Raw genomic sequence first — 26,055 nt, 5'->3', positions numbered from 1 at the left:
CAGCCTCTTTCCATTTATAATTTAGGCGCTTAGCTATGAACATAGAATCATAGATTTAGAGCTGGAAGGGATCCCATCTAATCCACCCTCATTTTATACAGGAAACTGAGGCCCAGAGAGGTCAAGTTACTTTCCCAAAGTCACAGAGCTAGTAAGTGGCGGAGCTAGAATTTAATCTATTTGCTTTTTCCCTAGTACCATGCGGCCTCTGGTTAATTTTATAAGCTCCTGCTGCTAATGTGTTACTCCATATGATTTCTTAAAATAGTGATTTCCCCAGTCTCAGATATCTAGATTCACTACCTTGAATTCAAGATGTTTTCCCTCTGTAACCCAGTTCCACATTGTCTTTGGGAGGCTTTGTCCTTTGGAATCTCTATTCTATTTTCAACAGACTTGCCCTATATTCTCAGATTTTTCATACTTCCTGACTTTTAATGAAAAATGGATTTCCCTTCAGGACACCCAAAACTGAGAGTGTTTAAACTAGGTAATATGTAAGGTACCTTCTAACTCATAATTCCTTTGGCACTCTATGATATCATACCTCTCCCAGTCCTCTCCATTGGTGGCTATTCCTTTCACTCAACTTAATCTTCAAGGACAGAAGTAGGGATACTTGCTCTCCTTCTTCACTTCTAGTTCATCCCTCTAGCAACTTCCTCCAATAACATTTCCTTATTCAAAATCCATTTTTCCCCATTTTTATTGCCGTCATCTCTGGACTTGTTCCAGAATTTAGCACTTACTTGGTCACTGATTTGTGGTCCTCTGGGCTTCCCTTATAAAGATTATGAGAAGAGAGTCTACGATTGATGCTGGGCCAAGAGAGGCATGGTGCAGATCAGACCAGGTTTGGTAAAATGCTGCCACACACGATATCCAAACTCCCGTGACTTAGAGTTAGAGGATAGCAACTGCCTTGACTTCCTTCTGAGAGAGGAGAGGGCCCAATACTCTACTGCAGTTTACAGTGTGCTAAACCACCTGTTCAGACCCACAGACTGCTTCTTTCTTCCCTACTGTTTCCCTTGATAACTATTGTGTAGTTACTGCCTAGATACAGCTACATCACTCATTGGCCTAAGATGAGGAAAGAATAAACATCAGATGCTGAGATGTGCTTACAGCTGACGAGTGGGTGAGAGAAGGAGCCAAAGCCTCCTCCACCGAACTCTTAGGATCAGCTCAAAGAATCCTGCCTCAATTTCATCCTCTGAGAAGGAAAAAGATCAAGAAATGGGTAGATTGAAACTTTTGGATGCACATTCGGTTCAGCTCAGCAACTCCTGAATCATTGATTCTTCCAGTTCCAGAGCCAATCACAAAACTTGTCATCATCACACAGTATGAAATCCTGAGCTGTCATGACTGGAAACTAGGTCTCCAAAGTTTCCATATGGTTACTTGGACTTAAAATAGTTGGTGGAATGTATGTGCAAGTTCACAGGACTACCCCCACCCCACCTCCTGCTATTGGCCAGTTCTTCACAAATATAAGATTTGTGGCTGGCATGGTAGGATAGCAGAAAAACATGGAAGTTTTAGTGGACTAAAAGGTCAATATGATTTAATTGTGAGATGGCAGTGAAAAAATTAAAGCAATCTTGGTCTGTAGTAAAAGGGGCATAGCTTCTAGGAATAGGGAGGTGATGGTCCCACTGTATAGTCTGCCCTCATCAGACCTCTTCTGGGCATCACAGTTTAAGAATGTCATCGATAAGCTGGAGAGTACGCAGAGAAGGGCAAACCAGGATAGTGAAGGGCCTGAAGAAAGGAAGACTCAGGGAGAACATGATAGTTGTCTTCACGTATTTGAAGATCCGTCAACTTGTTGAGTTTGGCCTTGGAGAGCAGAACCAGAACACTGGGTAGAGATTGAAAAAGAAAACAATTTGGACTTGATATTGGGAAAATTTTCCCAACAATTAGAAATGTCCAAAAGTAGAATGACCTGCCTGAGTAAGTGATGGGTTCCCCCTGCTTGAGGCCAGACAATCACTTGCCAGATGTATCATCGTGGCAATTCCTTTGTTATATGGGTTAGACTGGCTGCTGGAGTCCTTTCCAGCTCTCCAGTTATGTGATTCTTATATGCACTGCCCTAGATGCTGCCTCTTTTAATATCTAAAATGACATTAGCTTTTTGGGTTTCCATATCACATTGTTGACTCACATAGAGCCTGAAGTCCACTGAAATTGCCAGGTGTTTTCCAAGTAAACTTGATGTCTAACAAACCTGCCCTAAGTATAAGATTTTATAAATATTATCCCTGTTACATTTCATCTTAATTGATTCAGCTCACCATATGAGATTCAAGATCGTTTTGTATCCTGACATTTTGTGTTACTTGTCCCTCCTAGCTTTGAGTCACTTGCAGATTTGTTAAGTATCCCATATAATACCTTTGTACAAGTCTTATAACAATATCAAACAGCATAGGACCAAGCAGAGATCCCTAGGTTGTTCCACCAGAAACCTGTTTTTCAAATTATTTCAATTCTCCACAGTGACAGTTTCATACCTTTTTGAAAGGTTTGAAGGGGCAAGTACCATGTGATGATGAGCAAGTCCCTTAACTCCAGTTTTGGTTTCTTGTTTTGTGAGATGGAAATGACAATGTTTGTATGACCCACCTCAGAATTGTTATATAGAAAGTTCTTTGTAAAATTTGAATTAGCATATATTATTTTCTAACTCTCCAACTCTATACCCAGGCCCTACACAACTACTTAACCTAGACAGAGTCCTGAGCCTGAAGTCAGAAAGACTCATCTTCCTGAATTCAAATCTGGTCTCAGATACTTACTAGCTTTGTGATCCTGGGTAGTCACTTAACCCTGTTTGCCTCAGTTGCCTCATCTGTAAAATGAGCTAGAAAAGAAAAATGGCAAACCATTCCAGTATCTTTGCCAAGAAAACTCCAAATAGGGTCGTAAAGAGTTGGACATGACTAAAATAACTGTACAACAAGAAGTCCTCTTCCCTAGTCCTTAAAATTTCTCATATTTATATGTATAATATATAACATTATATATAGTATGTGTATATTTATATATTATATTCCTTCCTGTCTCAAAAGAAGAGGTATCCTTGCTTAATTATTTTCCCTTCTTGTTTGTCTAGGACCATGCTCAAGGAGTCATCTTTTCAATCATTCATCTTCAGTCTCGCCTACTTTAATGACTCCTTCCCAACTGTCAGCATTCCCTAATACTAAAAACTCTTGCTTTGGCTCTTCTGCCCCCATCCAGTTGCCATCCTTTCCCACAGCGCTCCAAGTGATGTAGTAGAGAGATTCCTGCACCTGAAGTCAGGAAGTTCTGAGTTAAATCTCAGATACTTACTAGCTTTGGACAAATCACTTCACTTCTGTCTACCTCAATTTCCTCATCTATTTAAAGAAGACAGACGTCTTCTCTAAACACTCTTTCTCATGGACATCTCCTGTGATGTCAACTGCCATCTTTATGTGGGAGCACCTAAGTGGCACGGTGGATAGAGCACTGCGCCTGGAGTCAGGAAGACCTGAATCAACCTCAAAACACTTGCTAGCTATTTGATTCTACACAAATCACCTAAAACCTCTGTTTGCCTAAGTTTCTTCATCTGTAAAATAGGGATAATACTAGCACCACCACCCCCTTCCAGAGCACATAATAGATGCTGTATAAATATTAATTTATTATTATTATCTTTATCACCAATCCAGATCTTCCCTCCAGGCTCTGGACTCATGTTTCCAACTTCTTACATGTCCATTTACATATTTCTCTGGTACCTGTAGCTCATTGTGTCCCAAACCAAATTCATTATTTTCCTTGTAAATCTCTTCCTGCTGTCTTTGGCATCGTTATTCACCTGTTTCTCCCACATTTGTCACCTTGGGGTAGTGTTTGATTCTTTCCTCTCCCTAGTTTCTTTTGTCCAATCAGTTAAGTCCTATATATATATTCCACAATCTCTCTACCATTCTATTGCCATTGCCACCATGCTAGTCCCAACTTTCATTCCTGCCCACGTGGACCAATGCAACAGATTCCTTTCAGATCTCCTTACATCTGCCCTCTTCCCCTGATAATCTAATCAGTCAACAGGCATTCTTTAAACCTTATATGTATGGGGCACTGTGCTAATGCTAGAGATACAAAAAAAGGCAAAACTAGCCCCTGTCCTCCTAATAGAGGAGACAACACGTACAAAGACCCAGAGTGCAGTTGTACATAGACGCCATGTAGATGAAGACATGGAGCAGATGGAAGGCAATCTGAGAGGCACTAGTTACCAGCAAGGGCAGTGACTGGGAAAGGCCAACAGAGGAAGGTTGACTCCTATTGAGTTGTGAAGCAATTGAGAGACTGAGGTGAGAGGACAAAGCATTCCAGGCAACAAACAGCCCAGAGAAGGAAGGAGGAGGAGGAGGTGCTGAACTATAAAGAGGCCAGCAGTGTTGAATCACAGAGTTAACAGAGAGGACTAGACTAGAGGGCAGGGAAGGTAGAAAGGGGCCAGGTTAGAAAGATCTTTAAATGCCAGAGAGTTTATATTTGATCTCAGAGGTCACATCCACACTTGAGAAAATTTTCTTTGGCAGCCTTGTGGTGTATGGAAGTAGGGAGAGACTTGAGGCAGAGATACCAACCACCAGACTAGTCAATGGCTGCTAGGTGCTTTTTTTTTTTACTATCTCCCTGTTTACTTTGAGTTTTAACTTTTATTAGCTATGTTTCTCCTTGGCAGCAAAAAAAAAAAAAGAATTTTTAAAAGCTGAGTAATTCTTCCTCTTCTCCAATATCAGCATCATCCCAACACTAACCCCAAATAGCAATCTCTTCTTCAAGCCTCTTCCTTTCCCCAGAACATCTTTTTAAAAATTACTCTGCTTTTTGTAATTCTTAGCTTTCTTTACTAGCTTCAGCTCATTCTACGGTTTAGTGTTCCTGGAGCTGTACAGGATCATGCAGTACTTAGTCATTCATTCTCTTTTACCTGTCCTCACTTGCTTGTAAGTCAAGAGAATATGTGTCTTTTTAAAGCAAAGGTGATCAATAAAGTTCTTGTACATTCACATTATTCCCTTTAGACAACTAGACTTTTTCCCTTCTGGTAGCATTATTTGTCTTTGTAACTTCAAAATCCCATTTCTGAGAACTGTCCTCTCCTAGACTGATTTTTCCTGTAGAAATTTAGGCCATGAAGTCCTACTTCTCTTTTGCCTGAACCCTTTGAAGTTTGTCTTCCAAAAATCTAGGGCATAAATCAGACCTGTCACTGACTTTCCTCTCTTACTAATTCTTAATGAAGTGGAAGTCATTTACCCCCAAGATTTCCATCATTTTTATTTCAGCAACCAGTGATAGTGAGAATCAGAAAATGGTCTTATATTCCCATTCTTTAAATTATGTTTACAAAATATGACAAAATTATATTTCCAAAAATGTATCAACAGAACACTCTGGAACTGAGCAAAAAATAGATAGGTCAATGAAATCAAATTACATACACAAGACATCTAACCAAATGTAAACAAAAGATTAATGTTTGACCAACCTATAAAAGACAAAATCTGGGTAAAGATATTTGACAAGTATATTTGGGAGAAATTGGTTGATAATTTTGCCATAGATTTAGATCCAACTTTTACATAGTATGCTTCAGCGAATTCCACTTGGTTAATAGATTTAAACATTTTTTAAAACCATAAAGAAGATGGTATAATATTTAGCTCAGTTGCAGAAAATAACTGACTTTTCCCTAGAAATATTTGGAAGGAATTATTAGGACCTGACTACATGAAAATCTGTTCCAAAAATAATGTAATCAAAAATAAGAGATTGGGAGAAATTTTAGCAAATTTAACAAAAACTTTACATCCAAAATATATAAGGAGCTATTTAAAATTTTAAAAGGAAACTACCAATTCACGATATATAAATGATCCAATGACATGCACAGTTTTCATAAGAGGCAACATATTGTTAAAAATCACTTGAAAAAAAATTCAACCTTATGAATAATCACAGAGATATAAATTTAAATTATGTTGAACCTCATTGTTATCAAATTGGCACACACACACACAAAAAATTTAAAGCAAAGAAACTCAGTTTTGGTTTGTTGTAGAGAGCAATCCAGCAGTATGCAGTAAAAGTTAGAAAAATAATACCCTCTGAGGAATTTTAAGAGGTTATACCATAAAATATTTTTTAAAAAGGGGTGTCATTTCAAATGTTTTCATAATAGCAATATTTGTGATTGCAGATAATTGGAAGCAACCTCAGTGTACAAAAATAAGGAGGTGTTTAAATTGTGGTACATTAATATAACAAAATTAATGCAATTAAGAACAGGCATCATGAATATTTAAAAACCTGTAAAGCCCTTTAGGAAATACTACCAAGACAAAAGAAACCAGGGAGCAGAGCCCATGCTTATTTCAACTGTAGGCGAGGAAAAGTGATAATGAATGAAAAAAAAAATCTTAGAGATTTAAAAGTGACTAAAAATTTATGACATTTTATACATTAGAATTAATTACATGTAAATAATTACAGTTCAAATTAAGTTATATCAATGTTCAATATTAAATTTATGTATTTTTTAATTGTCAACTGCCCATTTTTTGGTTAGGGATAGCATTCCAACAGATATCTAGATAATTGAAGGATGCCCATCACTGTTTTATCATGCTTCTCTTCCAGGCTTGTAATCTGTTTCCAAAACACGTTATTTATTTTCTCTTTCTGTCTGAGTGTTCTATAGTAAACTCCAGTGGCTATATTGCTTCAATTTCTGTATTTTTAAATCATCACCCAAATGCCTGTTACCATTCTTCCCCTCTCTGGCTCCTGGATTTTATCACATGAGTATATCTTCTTAGCAGTTTGCCACTCTACTCATCTCCTCCACCCACCCCACCCCAACACACACACACACACACACACACACACACACACACACACACCCAGCCTTTTGCTTATTTTGTGCCAGATCTATATTCTACTCAAAGGTTTACTGAGTCTCAGTCATATCTATGAGGTGAAATTTTCTTTCTTGAGTCAAGTAACTCTAGTTAATCTAGTTTGTTACCAGTTGTGGGTAAGCCTCTGAAGCTGGCTCCTTTCTTAGATAATGTCTCCTGAAAATTGTAGGTACCCTCTACTGCTATTTTTCCTACATTTTAGCCACTCTCTTTGGGATTTAGTTTGTGTGTGTGTGTGTGTGTGTGTGTGTGTGTGTGTGTGTGTGTGTGTGTGTGTGTGTGTATAGGCAGTTTTTCAAGTCTTTCCCTTTCAGTTTAAAACACTTCATTAGATTTTTAGCACTTAGGAAAACACATTCTTACTGACCTTTGTTGGGTTCAAGAGCTCATCATTCCTATATTATAAGCCATGGTCCAGGTCATTGCTGATTGGAGAAATCAGGGGAACCATCATAAAGAAAATATCATATGGACATTTCCATAGATACTTGTTTATCTGGGTTTTTTAAATTTTTTAAAATTTATCTTGATTTATCAACAATTACTTCCATAAGCTTTTGAGTTCTAAATTTTTTTCCTCCTCTCTCCCCAAGACGGCACACAGTCTGATATAAGCTATACATACACATTCCTATTAAACATATTTTCACATTAGTGATGTTGTAAGGAAGAATTAGAACCAATAGGAAGAACCACCAGAAAGAGGAAACAAAACAAAACAAAACAGAAGGAAAAAAATAGCAAATGGTATGCTTCGATCTGCATTCAAACTCCATAGTTCTTTCTTTGGATGTGGATAGCATTTTCCATTATGAGACCTTTGGAGATGTCTTAGATACTTGCATTGCTGAGAAGGGCTAAGTCTATCAACGTTAGTCATCTCACAACATGGTTGTTACTGTGTACCATGTTCTCCTGGTTCTACTCCACTCAGCATCAGTCCATGCAAGTCTTTCCAGGTTTTTCTGAAGTCCACCTACTCATCATTTCTTATAGTACAATGGTATTCCATTACATTCATATACCACAACTTGTTCAGCTATTCCCTAATTGATGGGCATCCTCTCAATTTCCAATTCTTTGCCACCGCAAAAAGAACTGCTATAAACATTTTTGTACATGTGGGTCCTTTTCCCATTTTTATGATCTCTTTAGGATATAGCCCTAGAAGTGCTATTGCTGGGTCAAAGGGTATGCACATTTTTATAGCCCTTTGGGCATAGTTTCTGGGTTTTTTAAAAATGATACACTTTGATATGATTCAGATCTGAGGTGACCAGATAAACCATTTCTTACAGTTGTACTGTTTCTAACTTTTTTTCCCTACTGAATCCACAAATTTTTTAAAATTTGAAATATTTTGCTTGTTTTCATGTTAAAAATTTGGTCATTTTATCAGAATAATTCATTTTTTAAAAAAAATTTGGCCATTTCAATAATATTATATATCTATAACACTAGTCATACTAAAATCTCACGAACACAGATGCATACCATTTAAACCAAATATGAATAGCCAGATTTTTTTTAAAAAAAATGACTAATTGGAGAAGGGCAAATAATGACTTTAAGAAAGGATTTACCATAGAATTCACTTAAATGGAAGACTCCCTTGATGCATTTAAAGTATAATTTGATTTTTTAAAAATTTGACCTCAGTATAACTTTCAGAAATAATACATATTGTAAATCCTGTGATATAGTTTTCAGGGCAGTAGTATAACTAGGAAAAGAGAATAGCCCAATCCTAAGGGAGTAGGAGTAGAGGAATGATTTGATTCTCTTTCCCAATAAAGAGCTCCCACACTTCTGGAGAATAGTGTGCAGGTATCATTGTATCCAAGGCTTGGTTGTTTTAAGGTACTTTAATGCCTAGCTTATTAAGTTCACTAGTGTACATACCCACTTCCACACAGACTCTGCCCTGAACTGTTAGCAGATTTCGCTACCCTCGAACATGTGCCTGCCCTGGACACTAAAACCTCACTATGTATTAGTAATTTGGTAATGTTTGATGGCAACTCCCTTACATGAGTACAAAAGATTTAATTTGCTGAAACTCAGTACATTTTCACTATTAGAAATTATTTAAATAAAAAATGGTGAACACTTGGGCTTCTTTTTAATTTAAGGTACGTATCAGTATTTAAAGCTGCTGTGAAAAATGAGTTACAAAAAGGTAAAGCTGCTTGGAAAACCATGGGACCAGCAAAAGTTGATGTGCCTTCCCCAAAAGACTTTCTGCAGAAACGTTCAAAGCCACCCAAGCTGCCACTCAGTAAGTGATACCCATTTCATGTATTAGATGTTAAAAGTGTAAAGCAGATACTGTTTAACAATTAAGACACTGGTGACTATTACGTATGTGTTAGATTGTAAGATGTTACCTTTTCACTTAAAATACTAAAATTAAAATAATTTAAATATTAAACATTTTAATTTTACATTGAATAGCCTGAATGGCTTAATGGAAATTTACATTGGTAGGTAAAGGAAGATAGCGGGCAAAGGAGAAAATCTAAGTGATTAGCAGAAGAAACCACAATAGATGATTTGTGTGGTTTTTTTTTTCAGCATTGCCCATGTAATAGGCATTAATAAATGCTTGATTGCTTTAAACCATTTTATAGCTGAGGAAAAAAAAAACCAAGCAAACTTATGGGCAGAGAGAGGTTAAGTGATTCACAGATCCTAAGGATTAGAAATGGGATTTGAACCCAGTACTCTCACTACTGACCCCTAGTGCACCTGACAGTACACACTAATATAAGTTTGTGGAATAAAATTGCCAGAGGGCTGTTTATTAGGGTTGGATGCTAAAGAGAGTGCCAAGTAAATGTAAGATATGGAACATGGGTGATGGAAGAGAAAACTTTCAAAGAATGTCCAGAGAATTAGCATGTGAAGGGATCAGCCAAAAGGAGATTGGGAAGGTCAGTGAGATATATACCAAATGGCAACCTTATGAATCTGCTTGGAGGCAGCCTTTAAAATACCTCACAATTATAGGGGAAATGCATATATTTACATGAGGACACTTTGAAAGAATATCTGTTGTATTTTTTTAAATCAGTAAAGTGGTTTGGGATTATTAAGGGTTTAAAAACTGTTCAGTTTATTTGTGGACTTTTATGACACTTTTCCTCTGACATAGCAAATATTACATTAAAAAAAAACATATTTCATCCATTATCCTGAAAAAAAATTCATCTTCTTAAGGAACTTAAACAGGAGAATATGAAGTTTTATTTTACACATCTCGATTAAAAATAATAGCTAACAATTATACAGCACATTAAAGTTTGTCAGTCACTTTGTATGTATCTCATTTGATCTTAACAGTGTCCCTGAGTTATGTGCTATTATTATCCTCATTTTACAGATCAGGAAACTGAGACTAAGAGAGATTATGTGATATGTCCAAGGTCACAAGGCTAGTAAGTGTTTGTGGCAGCCTTCACATTTGGGTCTTTCTGAGTCCAGTGCTCTCTCTATTAGAACACTTAGCTACCAGTAAAATAGTTATTAGATATATGACAAAAAATTTTATTGCTTTATCTTCATACTTCATATGCTTTATATTTTATATTTGAGACATGGACTTTTTATGGTATATTTAATGTTATTATATATCGTGAAAATCTTTCATTTCTAGTTTGTTCCCCTTAAAATACTTGAAAATCTTTGTATTAATAGTTTTATGTCTGTAATACCAACAAGGAACTTTACATTTAGGTGACAAAAAGACCAGTAAGAATGACATAAGAAAACCTCCTGTGCCACTGAGAAGTGATCATCCAATTATGGGAATTCAAAGTGGAAAAAACTTTATAAACACAAATGCAGCTGATGTCATCATGGGGGTGGCCAAGAAGCCTAAACCCATTTATGTTGACAGAAGGACTGGAGACAAACATGGCCTGGAACTTTCAGGACTTGTTCCAAAATACATCAACAAAAAGGTAGTCTTGTGACAAAATGGTGTTAAAGGCTTAAGGCTCATGAACTTTTAAATTAGCATAAATAATTATTTCTTGTATTAACATATATTATACTTTGAGGGTTATAATGGAGAAGGAGCTGGACTTGGGGGGTCAGGAAATTGTGGTTTCAACTACTGACTGACTCATACTGGCTATATCACTTAACTTCTCAGTATCCTCAAACAGTAGCCCCAAAGACAAGTGGGTAGCAGGATAGCTGCTGACCTGCATTGATAGAGGGAGTTTATTCACTAAGATTTCTTTACAACGATGAAATCCCAATTCAAAAGAAAAAGTTCTATCAAAGGACCTTCTGCCTAGTCACTGCTAGTCTTCCATTGTAGCTGAATTTAGCTCAGATATATAATGGAATCTATTTTTCATTGGGAACCATAACTGAATTTCCATACTTAGTTGAGTAAATGAAAGCCATAATTGTTTGGTATCTTTCCAATTATATGAATTGTTAAATAGTTCCAATTAGTCTCCTATTAGACTATGACTATTATAAATATTAAAAAACAAACCTGTGAAACCATTTTTAACTAACTTATTAATCATTTTGCAAGAATTTAGGAGCAAAATGATGGAAATATGGGGGATGCAACTTGAAATATGGAAATATGGGGGAACCATTTGACCCATCAGTGTGAAAGTTATGCACTGGGGAATAAAGAATTATCATTACTTAATAGGTCAGGTTTGTTTGTTTTTTTCAGAGAAGTGGGACAAGACCCTGAGAATATTTGACAAAATTTCCATTGTCTCTGGACACTGAAAAATAGTGCGCCTTTATCCCAAAGATAATTTTCATGATTAAGTTTCGTAGGAGAAGAATAAAAATGCATAGGTGAACAGATTTAAGTTTATATGGCCTGCTTTCCTCGGGGAAAAAAATTAAAATATCTGTGCATTTGTCACTGGTCCCATTCATCTATACTTTCTAAATTTACAAGCTTATTTTTCAAGTATATTGTTAAATATAAGAACAGACCACAGAAGTACAGTCTAGTGCATTGTAACAATAACATGCAAATTGGTAGTAGCAATGTAGGGAAATGGGCAAGGCATTAAAAGGAACTGGCCAGAAGTTATTGTTAGAATTTATTTCTAACTCTCATAGGTCTTCCCACCTAACAATTTTATCAGAAGATTCTAGAGAGTAACACAGAATGTATATTGAAGATTTACTCTTAAAGTACATACATGAATCCGTAAGGACCTGACCCCCCAAGTCCGTGAAAGTGGTTATGGACTCTTTTTACAAAGTCATAATTTCCAGAAATAATAGTCCTACAGATCAAAGCTATATTCTAAGGACATTAGTACTATGTTTATCTGAAGTGGGGGCTTAAAAAGCACATTCTACATACAACCAAAATATACAAAATCGTTAGCGTACCACTGAAGTCTAATGTCTTGACAAGATGGAGCCCGATAATATACTGACAAAGTCGAAAACTAAACCACGTTCATGCCTTTGGGAGACTGACAACCAGAATGGAATATCAAGGTAGGAATTTGCCATAGATGTCGCAGGCAGTTAGTTTCTCAGTGGGGTGGGGGAGGGGCATCTGTTACGTTAAATACAAATTAACAAGGTCAACCTTTTGATGCTTAGCAAAATGTTGCCCTAAAAGACTTTCTTCCAACCTGGTATTCTTATTAAGCTCATATAACATTCCTTAAGAAATGTAACTATAGAAATAGCTAACTCTGTTTGAAATGAAGTTAGTTATCTTTGATATTGTCAAGTGAGGCATAAAATGGAGAAATATAGCTACTAAAAGTGTTTTCTTATTTTAATTGAGGATATAATATAAAAATTCCAAATAGAAGAGGAGTTCCATATACATATAAGAGGTGTATGTCTATGTATGTATAGTCTGTGTATGTGTATATATATACACACACATATATACATATAAGTAGGTAGGTGGCACAATATGTGTATAGTATATATGTGTGTATATATACATATACATATATATATATGAATATATATACAGAGAGAAAGAAAAGGAAGGAAAGAAAGAAAGAAGGAAAGAGACAGCAAGGTAGCACAGCAGCTAGACCACTAAGCATAGAGTTGGAAAGACCTGAATTCAAATCCAGCCTTAAACATTTACTATCTGTGTGACCCTGGGCAAGTCACTTAACCTCTGCCTACCTCAGTTTTCTCAACTGTCATATAGGGTAATAATAGCGTCTATCTTCCAGAGTTGTTATGAGACTCAAATGGGATAATATTTGTAAAGACCTTAGCACAATGCCTGGCACATAGCAGTAGGCACTTAATAAATGCTTGTTCATATATATCAAGCTGACTAATTGATATCAACTGATAGTCATAGAAGAAGCATACTGGTAGGGGCTCATGCATTAGAGAGATACCCCAACAGTCCTCTGGGCCACCTAGCATTCAGAGAAGAGAAGCAGCCCTCCTCTCTGCAGTACAAAGGGAAAGGTGAGTTGGAAGAATGGTTCCAGAGCATCTAATATATTTGACCAGAAAATGAGATTGGTCAGTCATGTAGCAAGAGCAAGATGCAATAACAGATGGAGATGCTGAAGGCTGCTTTGATGTCCACAGAATATTAAAATGCCTAGGAAAAGACATTTTGTTGTTCACATAGAGAAGAACTGCACAGGACGAGAATTCGTATATTGTTTGTAATCTGCATTATTGGATAGACAGCCTATATGGGTAATGTCAAGGGTAATTGACGTATAGATGTTTTGACCAAGTGCTAGGATTCATCCAGCCCATTAGCACTGCAGCATTGTTAAATGCAAAACAGCTTCATTTGGGTAGAACTCATGTGAAGAAGCAGTTAGTTAATAAACATGTAGTAAGTGTCTCCTATGTGCCAGGCACCATGCTAAGCTCTGGGGATGGAAAGAAAGGAAAAAGACAACTTTGTGAAAGCTACAATTAATAGGAGTTTTTGTTTACATCAAGCCTAAGATTATACCTTTGTTAACTTCCACCTGTTACTCTTAAGTTTGCCTAATGGAGCCAAGCAAAATAAATCCAATTCCTCTAACAGGTGACATCTTGTCAGGTATTTGAGGATAGCTGTCACCCACCTCCAATCAAGTCTTTCTTACTTCAAGCTAACTATCCCCAATTCCTTCTTCTCAGAGTTTCCTATGCCATTCAAATCAAAGATCCTATCCTGGTCTCTGTCTCAATCAGTAAATCAATCAATCAGTAAATAAATTCCTACCATGTGCCAGCCTATGCTAAGCTCTGGGGATGCAAAAAGAGGCAAAAGACAGTCCCTGCCCTCCCAGAACTTACAATCTACTAGGGGAGAAAACACGCAAGTAAATGTATACAAAGCAAGTTATAAATAGTAAGGGGAGCCATGGGAGGTATGGTAGGATTGTCTAGCAGCAGACAGGGCCCAGTTGAGGTTGTATAACACAAATTTGTAGCGGATGGAGTCAGAATGGCTGAATGATTTTCTCCATCTTTGTTCAGCAGCACATCTAGCAGGAATGAAGAGAGAATATGGTAGGAGTGATCCAAGGTTGAAACTTGACTGGGCATAATCAATAATATGAGAGAGCTAGGGATTCAAGAGACAAGGACAGTGTAGAAGAGTCAAGGTGGGGAAAGAGGAGAAAATTGAGGAGTCAAGCTATCAGAGGACATATTATAGAAGAAGAGGAGGATTTTGTAAGGAAAGGCGGGGGGGGGAGAGGTGAAAAAGCCAATAGATTATGATTGGATAAGGGGATTTCAGAATTCTTGAACGTACAGGTAGTGCATTAATGGGTGAAGGCATGGTCAAAAGAAAGCTCAATCTGTTAGGTAAACTAATTGTCCTCGAATAATCCAGGGGTGAGCCAACCAGGTAACAATAAAGAAGAGCTGATATCAGAGAAAAATCAGTGCAGTCATTTCTACTCTCTTAAAGACTTGGAATCGAATGGCTCAAATGAGGGGAAAATAATTTAGTCAAGAGGTACTATTTTGAACAAGGGCTAGAATCAAACAGGAAGAATTAAGTCTTTAAGATATTTCGTGGCAAACAAATTCAACAGCGTTTTTATTTTCTTCTCAGTCATTTGTAGAGTTGTAGGACTTAGAAATAAATGGGCCTTGGAGTTCACCTAGCCTAATACCTTCCTTTTACAGATGATAATACTGAGGATTTTGATAGCATACTGACAAAGGGAAAACAGATTGAAATATGTGTATAGTAATCATCTTAAATATTTTTCTCAAAATCCTTTCAGGATTATGGCATTATTCCTGAATATATATGTAAGCGAAATGAGGAAGTTAAAAAAGTTCAAGAAGAATATGATAACTACGTGCAGACAAAGCTGAAGAAGGCAGCCATGAAACGTCTTTCTGATGAGGAGAGGGATGCAGTTCTTCAAGTGAGTACTGCGGAGCACAGATTCATTCCAGACTCTCCAAAACATCCCTGAAATATTCTGGGCCTCCCAGTTTCATTTCTGAAAGCAGGAAAATGTGTATTGTAAGCACTGACAACTCCAGAAAACCCGCCACTTTTTGGAGGGGAAAAGAACAGTCAGATACTTGCTTATTGAGTCGAGCTCTCAGCTTCAATTTATTCTTTCTGGGTGTGTCCTGAAGAGTTATAGTAAACATATCTTGCCCTACAAGTTTATCTTTTTGCTTTCACTCTCAGACTTTTATTTTTCTGAAGAATAACATCCTAGGGCTCACTTTCTCACTAGATGGAGCTCTATAATAGATCTACAGTGTCATGGTAGCTGCACCTAAACAAAACTGTAATATGAAACAAACTGCACATTTTTCAAATAACCTAATCCTTAGTTTCACAAGAAGAAAAATTCCTCTTTCCATGGAATCCCACTGATTTAGAGACTTATCTATAATAAGACTTTGTAAAAGAAAGACTTATATGAGGCATATTTAAGTTATATTTGGACCTAGAATTATAGCATCTTTAGAGAGGCTAAGGGCATATTTTTTGTGTTTTCTTCTTTTAGTCTTGTGGGTACACTCTTTATTTCTGCCTAATTTATTTTACAAGTGCACTAAAATATACAGGTGTAAGCCTGTGCATGTGTCATGATCACACATCAACAACAGCTCTTTTATTTGTATGCCTATAATCTGTAGCACCTAGTCCTTTATTCGGAGCATATGAAGAGATACAATCCCTTCTCTGCAGGGGCTTAGATGGTAACAAGCCATATAAATAACAAGATAAATAACATCACAAAGTAACACATGCTCATCGCAAATGGGTAACAGTCAACAGGTAGTACCGTAGTTCAATGGCAGGTATAAGCATGGAGGGCTAGCATGGGGAAAGGCTATGGAATGGAGTAAGCAAAAACACAGGCCAGCATCTCCCTGGCATATTCAGGGAATGGTCGGTAGACCAGTTTGGATGGAGGGGAATATCAGGGAAGCTCTGGGAAGTGGTGGGAAGGACACTGGGCAGGACTTGGAATGTGGAGTCAGTGGCCCTGGCTTCAAGTCACAGATCTCCATGTTACCAGCTGTATGATCCTGGGCAAGAGATTTCAGCCCAACAAGTCTAGTTTCTTCACTGGTAAAATGGGGTTAATAATAATATACAACTTACTTGGCAGGGTTGTTGTGAGGAGCAAGTGAGATCATGCATGTAAAGCATTTCGCAGATCTTAAAACGCAAGATTAGCATCAACTATAGCCATATTGGAGACTGACGGGAGATGAGGCTGACGGGGCCAACACTGTGAAGGAGCTTGAATCCAGGTTGAAATTTATACTTGACATAGGGCATAGGCAATGGGAGCCTCAGGCCAAAGCACTTTAAGCATTGTTTTAAGCAAATAAATTGTTTAACAATGGGAATGAAATGAAAGGAGGAGATTTTAAAGTCCAGACAGGCCTCATATTCTAAAGGAGGAAACGACACACTCAGCTGCAAGTCAAATGGAAAAGTCTCATGGTCCTTAGGCTGCAGTAGCAATGCAGGTGTAAATGCTTCTTTAATGCCATTTCCACTGATAAAGATGATACCAGTTTCTGATGTTGAATCCCTTGACAATGCTAAGGACTTTGGGAATCAGAACTTTCCTTTCTGGGTCTGTAGCAGCAGTGGCTGGGGCACTAGCAGGAGCAGTGTCCGGGATGCATCCATGCAAGGGTTCTTCCCCAGGATGATGGCTGAGGGCACTGGGCTGGAAGCAATGCTTCTCTCAGGCCCTTGGACTTTGGGTCCTAGGCTATCTTCATCAGGGTCCGAGGGGGGAAATGGTAGTCAAGGTGGTGGTGAGGGTTTGACTTGTCTGGACCATGCTCTCTCCTCCCTTTCCCTCAGAGTGCCTTGATACTCCAACTAGGCTACCTTGGGGAAGAGAGGTAGCAATTGACTGAGCCCTCCTCCACAGGAGCTGCCTTCCTAGACGATGACTGTGAGGGCCGGGCTGGAAGTGGAGCCTTTGGTGGGGTCTTGTGAGAGCACAGGCTGCCATTCCCGTGGCTCTCGTACCTACCTGTCTGATGGTGGTGGCACTTGTTGCTGGTGGTAGTGAGAAAAGTGGGCCTGCCCTCTACAGTGATTTCTCCCAGCAATAACAGCTGTGAGGGCTGGACTGAAAATAGATCTGGTGGTTTGTGAGACTGCTCTTTGGCTTTTAGGCTCAGGATTCTGGGCTGTCTTTATCAGGGTCTGAGGAGAGATGGTGGTCAAAGTGGGGGGGTGTTTTGACTCACTTGGCCCAAATTGCCTCCTGTCCGTCTCTCTCAGGTTTCCTTGCTACTTCAGCTGGGCTAGTCTGCCTGCCATGTATGTGTAAGAGGCTATGGCAATGAGGGAAATTATTCAGGCGTGGGAAATAGCCGGCGTGAAGTCCAGGAGATGGGAGGTGGCGTCATGTTCCAGGAACCACAAGTAGGCCAGGGTGGCCGGATGATAGTGTCTGTGGAGGGGAGTGAGGCATTAAAAAGGATAAAGATAAGAAGGGATGGGAAGGGGTCAAGTGGTGAAGAGCTTTCAAGGCCAAATGCAAGTTTATATTTGATCGTGAAAGCCATAGCCAATCGTAGGAGCTCATTGAACAGGGGGCGGCGCGGACAGACCCGTGCTTTAGAAAAGTCACCTAGCAGCTGATCGGAGGGTGGACTGAAGTGGGAGAAGATGAGTGAGGAGACCTGTCAGAAAGCCGCCGTAGTAGTCCATGCTAGAGATGATGAGGACCTGAACGAATGTCTTGTGTATGTAGATGTGGATGAGAAATGCCGTGAAGGTAGAAATAACACAATTTGGCAATAGATTGGATATGTGGGATTAGTGAAAACGAGGAGTGGGGGATGACACAAGGTTGTAGGCCTGGGTATTCTGAAAATGGTGGTTCCCCTAACTATGATAGGAAAGTTCTGAAGAGGCAAAGGTTTGGGAGGAGATAGTAATCTCTGCTTTGAACGTGTTGAGTTTGAGATGCCTTTGGGATATGTAGTTTGAGACATCCCTGAAGCATTTGGAGATGCATTACTGTAGCTCGGCGGGAGCGAGTAGCGCTACATATGCAGGTCTGGGAATCGTCTGCGTAGAAATGGTCATGGAAGCCTGGGAGCTAATGAGATCAGCAAGAGAGACAGTATAAAACAAAAAAGACCCAGGACACAGCCTTGGAGGACACTCATAGTTAGAAGGTGAAATAGACAAAGAACCAGCAAAGGAGACTGAGGAGTGTTTGGACAGATAGAAAGAGAACCAGGAGAGATCAATGTCACAGAAATCTAGAAAGGAAGGAATATTCAAAAGTGGTGATCTACAGCATCACATGCTTCAGAGAGGCCAAAAAGGATCAGGATTAAGGACCAGTAAAAAGTCAGAGGTCATTTTGGAGGGAGCATTTTCAGTTGAAGGATGAGCTGAGAAGCCGTGTTACAGAGGTTGTAGAAGAGATAGAGAAGAAAGGAACACCCAGTGCACGTGGCTTATTCAAGGGGTTTCACTGAAAAAGTGGGGAGAGGTACAGGGGGAGAGCCAGAGAGAAGTAAGAGGAAATGAAGTGGGGGTGGTGGTTTTAGTTTTTTAATTTCAAGGATGGAGACATGAATATGTTTGTGGGCAGCAGGGAAACTTCTGACAGATAGGGGAAGATAAGAGTAGGCAATATTAGAATCACTGGGTTCTAAGGTTCTAGAGAATTTGGGACAGGATGGGATCAAGAACCTGAGCAGCGGTGTCGGCCTTGGTAAGCAGTTAGGCCACGTCCTGAGACCAGGCTGAAGGAGCAGGAGTGAAGGGGAGTGCTTGGCTGACAGTGTCAGTTTCAGGGGGTGAAGTGTGAGAGAAGGGTAGAGGAAGGCTGCTCGTTGGGAGGAGAGAGGAGAAGGCTTGGAATACCACTATGGAAAACTGAATCGAGAAGGAATCGGATTTTTCTTTGTTGCAGTGAGGACCCAGTTGAGATTGGATAATATAAATTTGTAATGGCCCCAGTCAGCAACAATTTTGTTTTCCTCCAGCTGCCCTAGGAGCAAAAGAAGTAGATTAAATTGTAATTATGACCTAAAAAATAATTTCTTTTGAGTGTGTTTTTCATATGCAGAAATTTAGGCTCTACAGTGCCTAAGTCCCATCTGCACTAAACGGTACTAGAGGGAGGCTGAAAATGTTACTGTATCTTCCTAAAATGTAAATCCAAAAACTTACTTGGAAGTTAGGGAATGTGGCTCATTTTTGGCTATCTCCTGCATTTTTCAGGTGACAGAATATTTCAGAGAGAAAGTACTCCCTTAGAGTGGAAAGAAACCGCCCCACACACACACACACATCCTCATCCTCATCCTCTAAATGCTCCACAGTACGCCATTGTGTCTCTCTTGAAAGTGAATTATAGGCTCACAGCTACTAGCAACCTTAATGTGACCACTGACACAGAAGTTGTTGTTACATCTGCCTTAAAATTTCAATTTGGCAGTATAATGATGCCCATCCTAAGTACAAATGGTAGAGTCACCACAACAATATAGCCACTAGCTTTACAGGCTCCTAAAAAACCCTTGAATTATTCTCCCTTTGGGGTATATATAGTCCCTCAAATACATGGTTCCATGCCTCATGGAGGTCTGCTCATATGTGGCATCTGTCTCTGTAGTAACCTATGTCCCTCACTTTGAAATGTTTTGAAAAAAAAAAAGGCAATGACCTTACATAGTGTGTGTGTATATGTGTATGTGTGTGTGTGTGTGTGTGTGCATGCGTGTGTGTGTGTGTGTGTGTGTGTGTGTGATTTCTTTGGGAAAGCCCTCCAGCTATTCAGATTAATTCCTTATCTATCCTATGCAACTCTTGTCCACGTCTTCCCCAGAGTTTGTCACAGGTGATCCATGCAATGTGCTAGAGGAACTCTTTGCCTTCTCTTGACTCTAACCCTGCTCTCCCTAAGGGTACCAGTGGAGCATTCTGGCCATGTGACCAGCCCATCTTCTCTTTTTGTCATACAGTCATTTGATCACATCCTTTACTCCTGCTCTTTGAAGTTTGTTATTGGTTACGTATTGTAGCCTTCTCACATCCAACATTCATCTTTCCATTGCCGTCTTTGCAAAGCCCATTTTTCCTTCTCCAGAGGCAGTGATGTTCCAGGTCTTGCTACTACACATCAATATATGAAAGAAGTTTGGGGTCAGTTAAAAAGGCTTTGCATTCTCCTAGAAGCAATCCTGCACGCCCTCCTCCTTCTTTTCGACTCTGGACTCAATTCCTTGTGCATATATATTGTCTGTCCAGATATAGCAAGGATTCTTAACATTTTTTGAAAATCTGGTGAAGTATATGTGCTCCTCATAAAAATGTTTTAAATAAATAAAACAGGATAACAAAGAAAACCAATTATATTGAAATGTGGTTATCAACATATTAAAAATTAAAAGTTCATAGACCCCAGGTTAAGTGTTACTTGCATTCAGATGCATATTGAAGTCTGAGTAATAGGTATTTTTCATCTATTTAGTCTTTCTTTTGTAGATGGACAGGCCAAACTCCTTAGAGTGATTGCAGACTTCTTTCAGGAAAATCTGAAATGTTAGCATTTGATACAGTCAAACAATGGCATCAGCAAATAGCAACATCTTAAAGACCCCACCACGCACAGGGAAGCCTTCCTTAACCTGTACTCTGTTCTAGATCTCCTCTATCGTAGGGGTAAATACATTTGCTGAGCATAGATTTCCATTTTTCTCCTTGCCTGATTTTTATTATCAGATTCTATCTACTTTTTCTGTCTCTGTTCTTTTTAAAATAACAAATACAGGTAAGGAAAAAGAAAAATGCTTCCATCTGAGATAGGAAGAAAAAAACCAAACACTTATATGGAAGAGAGATTGAGGAAGTGTTGTGTTTTTTTTTTCAAATGGCAATATTTAAACTTAGGGTGAAGGGTCTGATTTAATGATGTGGAAGGTCAGAGAAGAATTCTTTATTATAATTTCATTTTATCCCTAACTTATGCCTTTGATATCAAGTTAAATTCAGCCAATTTTTATTCAGGCCCTATTATGTTCATTGTCTTAGGTCAGGGGTGGGGAATCTGTAGCCTGGAGGCCACATGTGGCCCTCTAGGTCATCAAGTGCAACCCTTTGACTGAATCCAGACTTCACACAATAAAAGGATCTGTTCTATAAAGTTTGAATTTAGTTAAATGGCCAGCCACATGTGGCCTCAAGGCCACAGGTTCCTGTTTAGGTTCTGGGGATACAAAGATGAAATGACATAATCTCTGCACTCAGGGAGTTTACTGTCTTTGTAGTGAAGATGTGTACACAAATAGCTCTAATGCAAACTAGAATATAAGTATTTACATAAGAATAGTTCAAAAAGAATGGCATAAGAAATTGGAAGTGGGAAAGATCACTTATACTGTGGGTATCAGGTCAGGCTTCATGGAAAAGATGATACCTGAACTAAATCTTGAAGAAAGGGAAAGATTTCAATGGCTGAGAATTTTCCAGGGAAAGAAATAGATTGATGAAGCACGAGCGAAAAAATTCACAGTGGCAAGTTTGTAAGAGAAAATAGTAAGAGATTGGGAAGTGATAAGTAACCAAGTTCAATTAGAATATGAGTATATGAAGGTAGATGGCTGAAAAGGTAGATTGAAGCCAAATTATGGAAGGCCTTGACTGCCAGGATAATGAACGTGCATTTCAATTTATATTAGGTAGAGAATGAGGAACCACTGGGCTCTGTTTCTGTTCTTGCCTTTTGTTTTTTGTTCATGCTATTTTTAAGTAAGGAAGTGATATAATCAGATTTGTGTAGAAGGAAATTTACTCTGTGAATAGTGTCAGGGATGAAATGAAGACCAGAGAAGCAACTATTACTGTAATCTCAGAAAAGGTGAGGAAGGCCTGAAATAGGGTAGCAGCAGATAGTATGAATGAAGAGAGAAGTATGTGAAAGCTACTTAAGGGGTCACATTTACAAGAATTGATAACTATGTACATGGAGGATGAAGGAAAGAAAAAAGTCAAAGATGTTCTGACGTTGAAGTCTGCATGACAGGGAGGATGGTGGTATCAGAAATAAAAAGAGGAGATAGGAAAGAGATTTTTTTTGAGGATACTTTTGAATTTGAAATATTCACTGAATATCCAAGTGTAGGCAGACAGCTGGAAAGGAGGAATTGTAGTTTAGGGAAATGATTGAGGCTTGAAATATAGATGGAAATTATCACTGAAGCTATGGTACTACAGGGGATATACAAGTGAATACAGTGTAGAAGGAAGGGAGGACAGGGACAGGACTTTGGGTGATGCTCCCATTTGGGAGTGGAAAGAGGAAGAGTAGCTAGTAAAGGTTACAGAGGAAGGACAATTGGAGATCTAGGAGAACAATATAGTTTAGTGCCATTTCTAGGTAAAGGGAGTCAGAAAGAGGTGGTAAGCGTCAATATTATTGTCTGAATAGTATTGTGGGGAAGCACTGTAGCAGGCAGCCATAGGAAATGCTGTGGAGACTTTTTGTATTGAAAGTCCATAGGAAGAAATCTTAAAGGCAAATTAATATGACTTCCTCATTATTCAGATGGGGAAATGAAGGCCCAGAAAAGTTAAGTGAATCTCCCATGGTCACACACACAGGTAAGTAGAAGAGTTGAGATTTGAACCCAGGCCCTCTGACTTCAAATCCATTGCTCTTTCTACTGTCTCATGCTGTTCCCCTCCATCCCCAGATTCCTTCACAGACAGCTTGTGAAAATATATCTCGTATATTGTTAGACATGGGCTATTTACATTATTCTTCTCACCTTAGACTTCTTTCCATTTTAGTTTTACCTTTCCCTCATACCCTCATTGATTTAATTGAATAAACTCCATCATCTGAGGAATTACCAGTACTGTTCTTCTTTCCTGGACTAACCACAATCCTTTTCCATCTTTTCTATCTTATTATAATATTAATTTAAGACTGGAACTAAATTGTTGGGATTTTATTTTATTCCACAATCAGGTTGAAAATTTGTAACTCAAGAACTCATTTGGAAAGCTACTAAATGTGTTGAACCTTTTAAAAAATTAATAAACCACCACCACATTTTCTAAGCAATATGTAAAATTCTATCCTTTATTTCTTTATGCTTTTATGTAAATAAATATATATATTGATCTGCGGTGAGCTATAAAATGTTTTATGCATTAAAGTAAGTTAAGACAGTTTTTGGAAACCATTTTTTAAAATGGGGACACACTAATGTTCTGTAACACAAAATTATATGTGTGTGTGTATATATTCACATACATACATATATATATACATATATACTATATATTTTTTATGTACAAACATACATGGAAAGAAAAACAAATTGTAGCTCCTAAGAGATCCATAGCTTTGAATTTATTGTTTTGTGAATGTAAAACATTAATTAGAATATTAAATTAGTGTGTTTATTACTTTTAATAATATTTAAATCACTACAAAGTACGTAGAAAAGACATTTAAATCTCTTAGTATAGTAAAAGAGCCCTGTTGTTTGGGTAAAATATATTATGTTCCAGAAAATTGAATTTTGGTGTTAGAAAATTCATTATGTCAGACAGATGAAAAAATACATTTTTTTTATGAACTAGTAAATTTTTTTAAAGAAATGAAGCCAAATTTGGAAATATAATATTTCTAATTCAGAGATCTTTTTGTAGATATTAATTCTAAGTAGTTTGGAATGTTTTTGCTTTGTTTTAAAACAATAACAAGTTACATTACTAAACTGTTGTTCTGAACTTATTACTATTGTGTTTTATGCTATTTCTAGCTTTAGATGTATGCATTTGATTGAGAGGTTTTTTTTAAATACTATTACATTAAAAAGACAGCAAATACATATTCCCAATGGGAGTTGAACACACATCCAAAGACAGAAATTGGCCCTCATGTGGTATTTTTGTTACTGTTGCCAAGGACTTGATAAAAGCCTACAAAGTGGTTTCTTTTTAGTGTTCTTAACAGTTTCCTTTGCATTTCATAAATTACAGGGCCTGAAAAAGAACTGGGAAGAGGTACATAAGGAATTCCAGTCCCTTTCTGTATTTATTGACTCCCTACCAAAGAAGATCCGCAAGCAAAGACTAGAAGCTGAGATGAAGCAACTGGAACATGACATTAGCGTAATTGAAAAGCATGAAGTCATCTACATTGCCAATAAGTAATGAAGAATTGGCACCATATATTCATTTTAGGTCAGAAAAATACAAGGTGGAAAAATAAAATGAAATGATACCATGCAATTCACAGAAGAAGAATTGGACTAAGAGAACAAAGCAGTAGACTTCAAATAATTAATACATTCTTAAGTAATGTATAAAGAATAATGTGAATTGTTCACTTTTATGAGATTTTTTTTTACCAGTGTGAGGATTTCCAAGCATAAACAAATTAAATTTTGATGTTCTGTGTATCTGTTCTAGAGTTTTTTATTGATATTCTTCTATTTTAAACAAGTCTCATATGTGTGTGTATGATTAGTAATTTCCTTATACTAAGAAAGTCTTAGCTCAGCATCTCAGTACCCTCACATAGATTTCATGCCAGAGTTGCTTTAATAGACTTGATATACCTTTGTTAATAGTGTTGCCTCTCCCTCTCTGCATATGCTGTCCACCCTACAAAGATTATGTAAGGAACACATCTATTTTAAAGTTTAAGTGATTTGAGTTAGAGCAAAGATATACTCTCTAAACCAATTTCCAATTTTAAATTCAAACAATTGTCTATGTCCCACTGTCCAAATGAACATAGTCTATGGTATGGTGGAAAGGCAGAGAACTAAATAGGCAAAGATTTATTTCCTAAGCCTAAGTCTGTGATTGACTAGCCAGGTAGCCTTCAGCAAATCAATTCACCACTCTTGAGTCTCACTTTTTTTTCATAAAATAAAAATAATAATAATTACCCTACCCATGTCACAGGGTAGAGGTGATTTTGAGGATGAAATGAGAAAATGTATATTAAATGTCTGATATATCATTCCCAAGCTGTGTTTGTTATCTGTGACTTTTCTGATTCCTTCCTTAGGTAAATATCCTTACTATACCAGACTGAGAATTCTTATATTTGGAAGTGGGGGGGGGGGGAAGAGTGAGAGAAGGAAATGGGTTTCCAAAGAAGAGTTATTCAGTAAGTGTGTCATTGAGGAGGCTGAAACAAAGGGATGCTTGAGGATCAAAGAGGATGCTTCAACAAAGAGAACATCGGACTTCTTGCTATACTTTGTAAAATACTGTGTTTTTATGAATTTTGTTCTATTATTCACGTTATGTATTCACATGGAAATTGAATGTTAATTTATTGGTCCTTTTCCTGTTCCTCCATCTTCATGCTATTTACAAATGGAAATTCACTTCCTGTCAGCTGACTAGTGAGGGTTCTTCAGGCACAGTGTGTTTAGAATTAGAAAGAACCTCAGTGCCATCTTGTTCTACCTGTACCTGAAACCAGAATCTTCTCTTGAAGAGCTCTAGTGGGACCTGGAGGAGGGGGAGGTTCTATACCTCTCAAAACAGCCCATTCCCCTTTTGAATAACTAATTATTGGGCTTCCTTGTTCCAAAGGTTTTTAATGGATTACATCCCTTGGGA

General features: G+C 37.9%; 1 protein-coding gene across 2 annotated transcripts in view; it reads left to right on the top strand.

Annotated features, from left to right (window-relative positions):
• ENKUR (enkurin, TRPC channel interacting protein) overlaps positions 1-25,451 on the top strand; it is a 28,998-nt gene extending 3,547 nt beyond the window's left edge. For both annotated transcript variants that reach the window (XM_020978224.2, XM_020978226.2), the window contains exons 2-5: positions 9,116-9,261; positions 10,719-10,945; positions 15,215-15,361; positions 24,454-25,451. In XM_020978224.2, coding sequence (XP_020833883.1) covers positions 9,116-9,261; positions 10,719-10,945; positions 15,215-15,361; positions 24,454-24,627 — 694 coding nt within the window. In that variant the 3' untranslated portion in view covers positions 24,628-25,451. The remainder of the gene's footprint in view (positions 1-9,115; positions 9,262-10,718; positions 10,946-15,214; positions 15,362-24,453) is intronic.
• Positions 25,452-26,055: the final 604 nt, after the last annotated feature.

The sequence above is a fragment of the Phascolarctos cinereus genome, unplaced genomic scaffold (assembly GCF_003287225.1).
Source record: "Phascolarctos cinereus isolate Bilbo 61053 unplaced genomic scaffold, phaCin_HiC Scaffold_1;HRSCAF=81, whole genome shotgun sequence".
NCBI classification, from domain to species: Eukaryota; Metazoa; Chordata; class Mammalia; order Diprotodontia; family Phascolarctidae; genus Phascolarctos; species Phascolarctos cinereus.
Note: the sequence above shows the minus strand (reverse complement) of the source record. Positions and strands in the feature narration are given on the sequence as shown.